Raw genomic sequence first — 12,345 nt, 5'->3', positions numbered from 1 at the left:
TCAGTTGCAAAATGCTCTATTGAAGCTTGACTGAAACAGCCCATGTTATGCTCAAAATAGGACATTCAAATTCAAGACAGGGCACTTTGAATTTGAAACAGCTCAAATTATAAATGTCTTCCATACTACCAGTGACTTCATTATCATCTGATTCAAAATTATCTAGAACAGCTTCCCCCATTTTCTACCCTCAAAATATGTTTTTCAATCATCAAGCTACCATAATCAGCTGATAATAAAGTGATATTGGATAGGAATTAAACGCTATTGAACACATCTAAGAATGAAAATAACTCTAAAGATTTCATCACATATATAAAGACATTCTATTAAGCAATACATTTGCTGAAAACACTGCAGTACTCAAAACGCTGCACTGTTTTGAACTGATTCTTTACTGTTTTTCTGTAGCTTTTCCTGTTATTCTAACAATGTAAATAAATGTCAATCAAATAACCACTAAAGAGAATCCCTGCATCACAAGTAGTATATATATGTGCATGTACATGTATCTGTGTGTATGTTTACTTTGTTCTATTGGGCCAGCACCTAGGACTGGAAACATTCCAGTCACCATAAAACTAGATTACACCAGCAGGTTCCTGTAAGAGTGAACCTATAAAGTAAAGAGGAGATGCCATTCATCCCATTTCTTAATATGCCTATTAGCAAGAGCAGTGGCTAGGAATGTACTCTTCTTTTAAGGAGGAAGGACTTCAGGAGATTTATTACCAATGATTTAGTACTCTAATGAAACCCACCCCCAGTTTGCAAAAGGCCAAAAGATTGACAACAGATTATTAGATTTGGATATCTTTTTCTTACATTCTGCTCTTTTGTGAAATAAACATGCAGATAATTCAGTAGAAAATATAACAGATAAAATACCATAACAGTCCTGTCCTCCTCATTTCAGTATGTGGATACAAGCTAGTGGAAAGCATAGCATTCCTAAAACATCACAGTCTACAGCTGCTACATCAGCGACTGAACATGTATACGGACCATGATTACATATGGAAGTGCTTATGTTTACATGTGTATGCTGAAGAAAGATGGAAAGCATGCTTTGGTGAGAGAAAAACCTAAAATGACTTATCTTAAAATAGAACATCATTGGGATGAATTTACTCTTCTTGCCAAAGAGAGAATTTCATGTAGATTCCATATGGGCACTAGAGTATGACATTTTATATATTCCTACAGGACATCACAGCACCCATAAATCACAGTACATTGGAAGATGTGGTGTGGAAAGGGAGCCATTATCCTTTAAAATTAACTCCTTAATGAAGTTATTGTATTTATAACATATTATTCAACAATTACAACTGTAAATAATAAAAATTTACAATCATGGATAAATACCTGCTGTAGGAGAGTTTGCATGATGAGACTTTTTTGGCAGATTAAAGATCTGTTCCCCAGGATCAGGTGGTGGAATTGCATCTTGGCCTTGCCGAGCCTCTACTGGATCATATTCTTTCCCATCATAGTTAGCATCAAAAAATTTCTTAAACCACTGTATGAAATCAAGGTTGTCTTGGAAACGTCCCTTTACTAATTTCTCCACTGGAATAACCTGTATATGACAAAGCAAGGCAGATCAGTGATTTAAAATGCTAATAGAAGAATTTCAATACAGCATAACAATGTTTCCAAATACCAAATAGCAATATAATACTAAATAGTAAATGTAATAATAAATATTACTACGCACAATTTCTCATTGTGTTTCTCCCCACAAAGTTGTTGCCCTTGTTGATTCATATCATCTACATCATTTCTATAATTATCAACAAGACATTTAATATATTCTATCCTTTCAGTGCTCTTTAAAAGCATAAATTCCATTTTGAACTTATCTATTTATAGGTCTACCAAGGCAATAAAATATTACATTTATATTAGCCATTATAAAAGGAGCCATCAATTCTAGAAAACTATCCACCAATTTCAAACTTTCCTTTTCTGTTAAAAAGAGGGTTCAATAGTGTTACAGACAGCTCTGGATTATCTGAAACCTTTTTAGTCAGGATTCATGCCTGGGTATGGAACCACACGTTTTCTCTTGATGATCTTCGGCGGGACTGGGATGGATGAACTATTTTGGTTCTGCTTGACTTCATGACAGCATTCAATAACACTGACCATTATAACTTCCTGGTTCAGGTAATCAGGTTGGGATGGGGGGGCACTATTCTTCTGTAGTTCTCTTCTTACCTGAATAGCCAGTTCTACTAATCAGTGGTGGTGGGTGAGGAGAGATCAAACTCTTGGGTACTCTTAAGGGATGCCAAAGGGCTCAGTCCTCTCTCCATTACTGATTAACACAGTGCTTCCCCAAACTTTTTTCTTCATTACCCAAAACTCAATAAGTTTTTGTTTTTTCAAAACAAAATGACAGCCAGTTTGGTCTAGTGGTTAAGGCACCAGGCTAGAAAGCAGGAGATTGTGAGTTCTAGTCCTGCCTTAGGCACGAAAGCCGGCTGGGTGACTTTGAGCCAGTCTCTCTCTCTCAGTCCAACTCCCTCACAAAGTTGTTGTTGTAGGGAAAATAGGAGGAAGGAATATTAGGTATGTTCACCGCCTTGAGTTATTTATAAAAGTAATACAGCGATAAAAAAAACTCAGGGGGGAAGGAGGGCATGGATGTGTGCGTGTGAAGGGGGAAAGAGGATAGAGTTTATGTGAACAAGAGAAGGAGGGAGAGGTGCATGTGTGCATGTGAGCAAAGGGGGGAGGGAGGGCACGGTGCATGCGAGTAAAGAAAGGCTGGAGTGGGAGGGTGAGACTTACCCAGATGACTTGCGACCTCCCCTTTGACTTTGCTTGTAGGAAGCTGGCAGGGAAGGTTTCAAATGGTGATCACATGACTGTGGCACACTGCAACTGGTCGTAATTGCAAGCTGGTTGCCAAGCTCCTGAATTTTGTTCCCGTGACTGCAGGGGTGCAGCAATGGCTGGAATTTCGAGGACCAGTCGTAAGTCCCTTCCTTCAGCACCGTTGTAACTTTGAACGGTCACTGAATGAATGGTCACAACTCGAGGACTACTTGTATTATACAAACAGTATCGTTGAAAGATCTTTATGTCATTTCAACAAATTACCATTGGTAATTTCATCAATTTTCATCTTAATAGGAATACTTTGGGAGATTTTCGAATATATTTTATTATACGTTGTAATCTTTAAGTCAATTTAACACAACCCTGTTGTGAATGGGTTTGTGTGTTATTACCCAAAGAAAAAAAACTTTTACCCAATTTTGCGTAATTGGGAAGCACTGGTTTAACATCTACCTGAAGGTACCGGGACAGATCATCCAGAGGTAAGGTCATCCACCGAGGGCCAGGCAAGATATGTTGTGGAGGACCTGACCTGATACCTGGAGACTGTTAGGGTCCGGTTGAGGATGGAATCCTATCAAGACAGAGTGATAATGGATTTGTAATCCAAAGATAGTCCCTCTATGACTCTCGGTGGGATATATAATCAAACAAGTACACTGTATAAACTTCCTGTGAGTGTTGCTTGAACATCAGGTTCTGCAGGCATCCACACTTTCACTGTGAATGCAGAATGTCGTTTGAATAACACTAACAAGGGGCAGGTCTTAAGAGCTCATCTGGAATCACTCCGGGTTTTGAATATCTTAACATAATGTATGTTTATTTTCTTATATATGGGTTTAGGAAAACAATGTATAAAGCTAGAGTGGGTTGAAAAGGCATGTTTTAAGTAGTTTTAAGGAATAATAATATCTACATTCATTTGTATAGGAGTCTATTTTGTTCTGTATGTTGTTTAAGATCTATAAAACTGTCAGGGATGGTCATTTGGCACCTTGTAATGGTATGCCACCAGTATCTCATGACAGTCAGGTCTATTGTGCCTTACTTTCTAATTCTAAAGAAGCAATGAGTATGTCTGAATGCTGCTTGCACTTGATAAAGGGCTAATACATTGAGGCACTACTGCTGAGAAGAAACCTGGACTCAGGCACTAAGATGAAGCCTATTTCAGATGGAACTGTACTCTTCCAGAAAGAGCTGGCTTGCAGTATTAACAGTGCTCCTAAACCCCCAGCCCTTTGATCTTCAGATTATGGCTGTGGCAAGACATGCATTTGCACAACTATGCTAATACACCAACTGTGGTCCTTCTTGAACTGGTTGAGCTTAACGACAGTTATCTATGCTTTGTCTGCACGACTGCAACATGTTTTACAAGTGGCTACCCTTGAAAAGTCTCCTGAAATTACAGTTGGTTCAAATGTCTTCTAAATGATTCAATGTACAAGCATCATATGAAACCTCTATTGAAAGATCTGCACTGGTTACCAGTTGCTGCCCCCAATTTAAGGTGTTGGTGTTGACCTTTAAAGCCCCAAAGGCCTTTTCTGTCACCAACCTACCCCATTATTTAGATCAGTATGAGGCCCTTTTGAAGGTTTCCCCTGCTTCCAGAACTCACCTCTCTAGTACATGGGAAAAGGCCTTCTCCTTCACCCCCAGGCTATGAAATGCATTCTTCAAGCAACTGAGTTTATCTCCCACTTTCCTAGTACTTAGGAAAATGGATAAACCCATTTGAATTCACTTCTGTGTAATGATAGTGATTTTAATTTTGCCTTTATTTTAATTAGATTTTTATTTTTACATTTTATAATTTATAATTTCAATTATTTTAATCCACCTTGAGTGTTTTATAAATAGAAAGGTAATGTATAAAGGAATCAATCAATTAAATAGACCATCTGTTCCAATGCTGAAAAATGCTACTTTTCAGTTTAATAATATCCATCTTATTTAAATTTAAGAACCAGTATTTTCTCCAACATGCATACAGTCTGTCTCCCTTAGTTTAAAAGATTCTGTGCTACTTAATATTTCCAAGCAAAACAGCTCAAATAAATAAAATATAATAAAACACTGTGAGTAAAAGAAACTTTCTCTAAAATGCAGTATCAAGCTGTTGCATGAAAAATCCAAACTCAAAGTTTACCTTATCCACATTCATTCTTTTAAATGATGCCTGCAGAAGTTTGAAATTATGAATATATTCATGCTCAAGCTTTGCTTGAAATTTTACTTTCTTCAAACTAATACACCCTGGGAACAACATATCCATGAACTGACAGTAAGCTGCTCCTAGAACAAGAAAACAGAGCCATGTTAGTTGCAGTGCAAGCAAATAAGATAGCAAAGTGTCACAAGAAACAAAGTAAATAGACTTACTTATTGAAGTTGCAAAAATAGAGTTAAACATCAAACCTCTATCTTAGTATCAGATTGAAGTAATAAGTACATTCTGTTTTAGCATGTGACTACTTTTCCAAACACATCTGCATCATTAGAATTGCAACAAATGTTATCAAGAAACATTCCAGTAAATACAAAAAGACTCTACAGAATATATGTCAAAGAAAGACAAACTAGCATACTAGTGTGTTCTTAAAAGTGCTCAACTGATTTTTAAGTTCCATTGTCACAGTATTTATTTTCTAATGTACTCAGAGATTCCTCACCAAAATTATAAAAATGTTATACAGAATGGCATCAATAGTCCAGTGAAAACTTCAGATAGCTCACAAATTCCTGACATTAAATCAAGAAAAAAGAAGCTGCCATGCCCTGAAAGCCAAGAGAACAATTTCAGAGAAACAAGCCAGAATTCAGACAAAACTGAGGGGAAAAAACAGCAAAAGTCTGTCAGTTGCAGGAGGACTTCAGTAAGAGGCAGAATAAATAATAATTGTCTGAATAATAAATTCTGACAATCCCTGAACAGTATCATAAACTATGGCTTATGCTGCCTGGCTGGTTGATAGTGTTAAATTAATCAGCAATGGATGTCTACTAACTATGCTGTGGGCAAGAGCAGCCACACTTAATCATAAGCCTAGCAAAGAACATTACACAATGCAATCACGGCAAAGAATCAGATGTCTAATCCAGTAAGTCCTGGCGAAGTCTTGCAAAATCTACATGCTGTTAAGGGACAGTATTTGTCCTTTACCACCAAAGTTTTTTTCAGCCAGGTCCATCTGTTTTATCACGATTTGGCTTAACAGACCCTAAGATGCAATGAAGCACTATATCTAAAGAGATAGGGAAGCTTAATGAACAAAAGTCACTTTGTTTTCTGACAATGAATAAATAGTTGACTTAGATCCCTTATAAATTTCCTATGTAGCTTTTGTGCAAATGAAAAAAGGAACCCAAAAGCTTTGGTGCATTAGGTACTCCTCCCCAAGTCAACAACAGAATCCAGAGCAGAAGACTGTTCTAGGGTCCACATTTGGTCAGTTTTTTCAATGCAAAGCATTATCATATACACATGACCTGGTGTTTACCGCATGGGTCTTTTCCCACTACTATCAGTATGTGACATATCACTGCCCCATGCAAGGGTGGGAAGAATAATTCAGGTCGTCACTCTAGACCAAACAATGCACAATATTGTTTGAGTGAATTTAATCAATGTCTGCATTAAAAAGAAAAAAAAAACATAAATAGAACCAATTCTGCTATTTGAGCAGTATCAATTCCACAGAATTGGAAAGGGATATTTCTATCTTTGAGAGGATCTTCAATGAGATACTCTTTGACTCCAAAGCCTCCTACCTTCCTTGTTTCCTCTTTTCAAATCGTTCACTTTTCTCTTTCCATTCCATGTTGCTATTTTTTGCACTCTCCCCCTCATTTATTCTTTGGATATTCTTTCTCTTTTTCTCCTCATTTTTCTCTCTTATATCTTGATGCTTTTAACCTTGGGGCTGATCTTTTTTTGTGCCTTTATGAGTCAGCAGCACCTTAACTTTCTTCTACTTTCAGCACAATTTAGGTATACAGTACAGCAAAGTCAAGATACAATCACACCAGCATCCTCATTTTCTAGGCTGCTGCTGTTCCTAAATGCTCTCTGGGGAAATGAAGATGGTGGGCACTATCACAGCTTATCTTCTCAACAATGCAACCTCTATAAAATATGCCTAGTGATTTTGCCTGAGATCCTTTGGCTGCAGGTTCTTAGTTCTTATGATAAGCCCATTGTCTGAGTTATTAAAATGCCTCCTCTCCATCTCCTGACTTCTCTGGTGCTTCTCATGTACATGTTTAAAACATGTATATTAATTACATTTATATAATTATTACCTCTACTTTTTACCCCAGAATTCATCCTGGTGGATTTTGTTTTCTTGGGGGAGATGGGCAGCATACAAATTTAATTAATACATACATACATACATACATACATACATACATGGACGTGCAAGTGTTAAGTGCCTCTATTTATTTATTAGGGCTGTATAGCACCTTGGATTCAATATCCAAGAGGTGCTTTGGTGTGAGAAGGAAGCACGAACTTAGCACCTCCCACAACTTCCAAATAATAGTTTGGATCAAATCCAAAGCTCTGCACAATCTTCTATGGTCCAAGCATTTAAAAACTCTGCACAATCTTATTAGTAATTTATTCACATTCTGTCTTTCCCTCAAGAGGTCCTCCAAATGTTTACCTATGCTACCCCCCATTTGAGATTAGCTGGGTTAAGCAATAGTGACTTGAAGCAACCAAGAACTTGAACAGACAGTTGCCCATCTCTACTTCTAAGAAGACACACACAGTTTTTTGTCTCAATTCACTTAATATCTTGCAGATATCCACAATATAAGGCAGGCCATTGGAACATGTTGCACATTTCCAATATTATGTGTTTGCCCTTGCCAAGATAAACAGAAAGCAGTCTATTTGACCATAATCAGTGTTATGTGTTATCAGTGTTATCAGTGTTATCAGTAATTAGCATGCACAAGCCTAGCCAGCACTCTTGAGCTTTAATATTGACAAGTGTTGTTGTCAGTGCAAATACTTATGTTCCTTCCTTTCCCTAGCAGCTGCATTATCTCTCTTCCTTCCTAGACAAGAATCTATTTCGTGATATTATTGTATGTATGGAGATGAAGCAAAGAGTCAGAGAGGAAGACGAACCAAACTGAAGGCAGCAAGCATTTAAACACACATCTTACAAACATCATTCAAAGCCTGAAACTCTTTTTAGTCAAGTATCTTTTCCTGAAAATATATCTGATTAATTCATTTAAAATAAAGACAGGGATTAACACAAAATGTAGAACACTCCCCAAACTTCCTTTGTTAACAGAACCTGTTATGGTATGAACAAACCAGTGAAATGAAAAGAAGTTATAAGTAAACAGACTCACATTATGGGATACAGAAAGCATATCCTGCTGAGGCACAACTAACCTACTGATTTTAATTGTCATGAGACATATAATGCAATTAGAAACTGGCATTTCAGGATCCAAAAAATACTGGGAACTATAATAGTTCACTTCAGACATGCCCTCTCCAGGTTACAGGATATGCTGACTGGGCTAAGTCACATTGTAGTCTAATCTTTATTACTGTTAGAATTGATGAGATGCATATTTTAGGGGAATAATCAGCCTCAGAATTGATAATGGATATCAACGTGGTAGATAGCTTCTAACTTTTAGGATCAACCATCAACAGTAATGGAACAAGTAGTCAAGAAATACGTTGCAGACTAGCACTTAGTAGAGGAGCCATGAAGGCCTAGAAAAGGTAATTAAGATGCCATGTGTCTATACCTACAAAGATCACAGACTAGTGTAAATAATGGTATTCCCTGTGACACTCCATGGAAGCGAAAGTTGGACTTTGAAGAAGCAAGACAGGAAGAGTATTGACAGTTTTGAACTTTGGTGTTGGAGAAGACTCCTGAGGATACCATGGACAGCCAAGAAAACAAGCAGGTGGATCATCAAACAAATCAACCCAGAGTTCTCACTCAGCACACAAATGACCAGGCTCAAATTATCCTACTTGAGACACATTATGCGGAGATCTAGTTCTCTGGAGAAGGCTCTAATGCAGGGAAAGGACAAAGGAAAGAGAAGAGGATGACCAGCAACAAGGTGAATGGACTCAATTACAGTGGCGATGGGTGCATTGCTGCAAGACCTGAAGGACCAGGTAATGGACAGATTGTCATAGAGAAAATCTATCTGTGTGGTCGCTAAATCTGTCAAGTGGCCACTTGATGATATATAATCAATATGGATCCCCAATACTTGACAGCAGCAAATATACAGTTGATTAAAACCCAGAAAAACAGCCTTCTCTGTGGTAGCTTCTAGATTCTAGAAGTAGAATCAACTGTTATTATTCAGAAATGAGTACGCATGGTTATATATCAATTTTGGGTGCCAGGATGGAGCCACTGGGATAAGTCCTGATGTCAGAGTCTGTCAGGTCCTAGCCCAGCAAATTTGCAAAAGTGGAAACTTCTTTTGATCTGGGTGTCTTCTGGGAAAGGGGGCATATAAAAAATGTAAGTCATGACACAAACACCACAACATTACAGCTTGCTGTAGATAACTATAGGCCCTAGTTCAGAATTTAAATCCCTGTCTTTATCAGGGTGGCTGAAAGAATTTAATTCCATTTTAGGGGGAAAAAACATGCTTTTTCAGTGGATGTTGGAATTGCTAATTTGCACATTACTAATAAGTAGAAAAGTATAGACGTTGATATATTTGTTGTTGTTTTGGGGAATAAGTATAAGTTTTCCTTGTAGAAATGCTTCAGTTCAGCTGAGAGGAGGTTTGGCTCAAATTTATCAGAATATTAGACTCATGTCTTCCCATATGGAAGCTATTACCAATCCATAGTGTGTAGAGAAAGCTTGTTTCTTCCTAGGAAAGTCATAGAATTGTGCAGCTGGTTAATGGTATTCTTTATATTGTTACGCTGCATCACTCTTGGGGAAAGGAAGATAGCTTTAAAGTAAGTGTTTTAAAAGGCACCAACTGAATCTATAGGGAGCCATAACTAAAATCAGGCAACATTAAAATATGTGTTGCTTTTACTGATTTCTGGAAATAAGTTAATATTTCCTTTAAAACTGTATGAGATTTAATTTTCTTTGGGGTATTGATTTAGTTGTCAATATAATGAATAATGAATATAATGTATTAGACTGGGCTACAGAAAATTTGCAAAAGTGGAAACTTCTTTTGATCTAATTACAGTATAGAAATTCTGTATTATGTTTAGAATTGAACAGAAGGCAGATGATACACTACCTGCCACTTAGATTTGGCAATTGTACAACAAAAAAGATAGAAATGAAGAGAAAAGTCTAATTTATTAAGCTTACAAATAACATCACAAAAAGGATAGACAGATGGATAGACCAAAAGACAAAAACATAGCAGTCTAACCATTGCTGATTCTAATCAACTAACTTTACAAAATGAGAGAGGAAAAACTAGATCTGTCATTTGCTCCCAAGGATAGTTTTCACTAAGACCAAATCAATGTGAATACCTTATCACTACAATATTGAGAACATGAACAAATCATGTATTTCAGGGGTAAGAAGCATTTGGCCAGATTTTTCTATAGTTTTTCAGCATCCCCTAGCCAGTATAGCCTAAGAACAGTACTTCAGCAACATCTGGACAGCCACTGGTCCTCAATATCTGATTTATGCAATTAAACTATCCAGTAGGGTTTTTAAAAATATTTTTGCTTTAAAACATTGTATGGCAAATTCTCAATTCATTATTACGCATCAAATGTGTCCAATAGGCCTACAGTAACCATGGAGCATAAGGGAAAGGGCCTCAGGACTAAAATATAAATATAAAAAATCCATAGGAGGAATGTCTTTAACTTAGGCCAATCCAAGACTAATTGAAATCTTGCAACTGTATTTAAAGTCTTCATCAGACATTGTGGTGGAAAACTAGAAAAAGGAAGTGGGGAAAATATGTTTGATTGGTGTTAGAGCCATTCCTGTACAAGTTACATTATGAAAGAACTTACTGAATAAAAGAATATATAAACAAGACTAATTACAAGATTTATCCTTAAAGCCCTCTATGGTTCATCTCATCTTTGTTGTTTAGTATGGTTTATTCAGACCCAGACTATTACAGAGACAAATGTTCTAACCATGACACAAAGAAATACCTGGTGAGCTAGAAAAAACCTACCCATTGTTAAGCAATGCACTGAACAGATAACCCATGTCACCAGTTGAACTATTTCGGCATTGGGTTAAATCCAAGCTGCCTTTTTGTGCTTTCTTTAGATAATCATATTGTCAGAAATTGCAGATCGCCATCAGAGTTTTAATGTGGCCATCCTTATCGATGATGCAAATGCACAGCCTGCTGCTGAACACAGGGCTGCCCCTAACGTGTAAGGCACCTTTGTACAAAACGTTTTTTGCCACTCCTCAGCAGCTCTGTCTCCACCAGTGCCTGGGCTGTGCAGTCCATGCAGCAAGCCCTGCCCGCCACGCCACCTCTTTCGTGTCCTTCTGCTGGCACCAATGCAGATACTGCAAAATGTGCAGAAAGGCCAGGAAGGGGCGGAGGTGGCACAGGTTACCCTTTCGCCCCACCCTTTCTCTAACAGCCACTAACAAAGTGTCTTTCTGTTCAAGGAGTGGAGGTTGAATTTATCCATCCTCCCTCCCCTTTTCATCTATGCAGCTTCTACAATGTCCGTCGCCCCCGCCCCATGTCATAGTGCCTTTGAGCAGCGTACAACTTGAACACCTGCTTGCAGCAGCCTTAGCTGAACATCAATATTTCTGAATGGATACCAATTTTTTTCCTATAAAAGATGCATTAATCTTCATACTCAAATTGAAAACATTAAACAATAACAAGGTCTTTTAACACAGCATCTCAGCTGTCCATTGCACTTCCCTGAGCCTATAATTTATTTGTTTATTTGATCAATTTGTAAATAATGCACTGCTAGACAAAGATTATTTATCACAAGAAACTTCCTATAAATAGTCTAGGTATCAAAATATAATCATGTTCTTTACTTACTGTATAAGTAGTAATGGGTATGGTCCACTATAAACTCCCAGAAGAGAACAAAACACTGGTATCCTGCTAGAAATACACTGACACAATTATGTCTCTTCAACCAAAAAAGTTGAAACACAAAAAGATTAATTTCTTCATGGCCTGTCAACACAGGAGGAGAGAGGTTGAGCTTGAAGCCCCAGATTTGCAGGATGTGACAAGGCTCAACTCTCTTGTCTTTCCTATTTCACATCTATATGAATCATCCATCAAATAGGTATTATCAGTACGGATACCAATACTGAATATGGATCTCAATTGTATACCTCAACTGCTGGTCAACCAAGTGATGCTATCAAGGTCTTGTCCCAGTGCCTAGAGGCTGTAGGTCTGGATGAGGAGGAACAGATAAATCTTCCCAGCCATTAGAAGACCAAGTGACTATGGGTTCATGGTTAT

At 37.5% G+C, this 12,345-nt stretch overlaps 1 protein-coding gene across 7 annotated transcripts in view; it reads right to left on the bottom strand.

The window, feature by feature from the left end:
* The window catches only part of MAPRE2 (microtubule associated protein RP/EB family member 2), an 88,228-nt gene that overhangs the window by 12,448 nt on the left and 63,435 nt on the right, over positions 1-12,345 (bottom strand). For all 7 annotated transcript variants that reach the window (XM_088130927.1, XM_007421287.4, XM_088130928.1 and 4 more), the window contains 2 exons: positions 5,009-5,154; positions 1,369-1,582 (listed from right to left, as the gene is read on the bottom strand). In XM_088130927.1, the coding sequence (XP_087987053.1) occupies positions 1,369-1,582; positions 5,009-5,154 (360 nt within the window). The remainder of the gene's footprint in view (positions 1-1,368; positions 1,583-5,008; positions 5,155-12,345) is intronic.

This window comes from Python bivittatus, unplaced genomic scaffold, assembly GCF_059951505.1.
Source record: "Python bivittatus isolate LINGU-HERP-01145 unplaced genomic scaffold, Pbiv_v1 ctg000840_np1212, whole genome shotgun sequence".
NCBI lineage: Eukaryota > Metazoa > Chordata > Lepidosauria > Squamata > Pythonidae > Python > Python bivittatus.
This window is presented reverse-complemented; position numbering and strand designations above follow the sequence as displayed.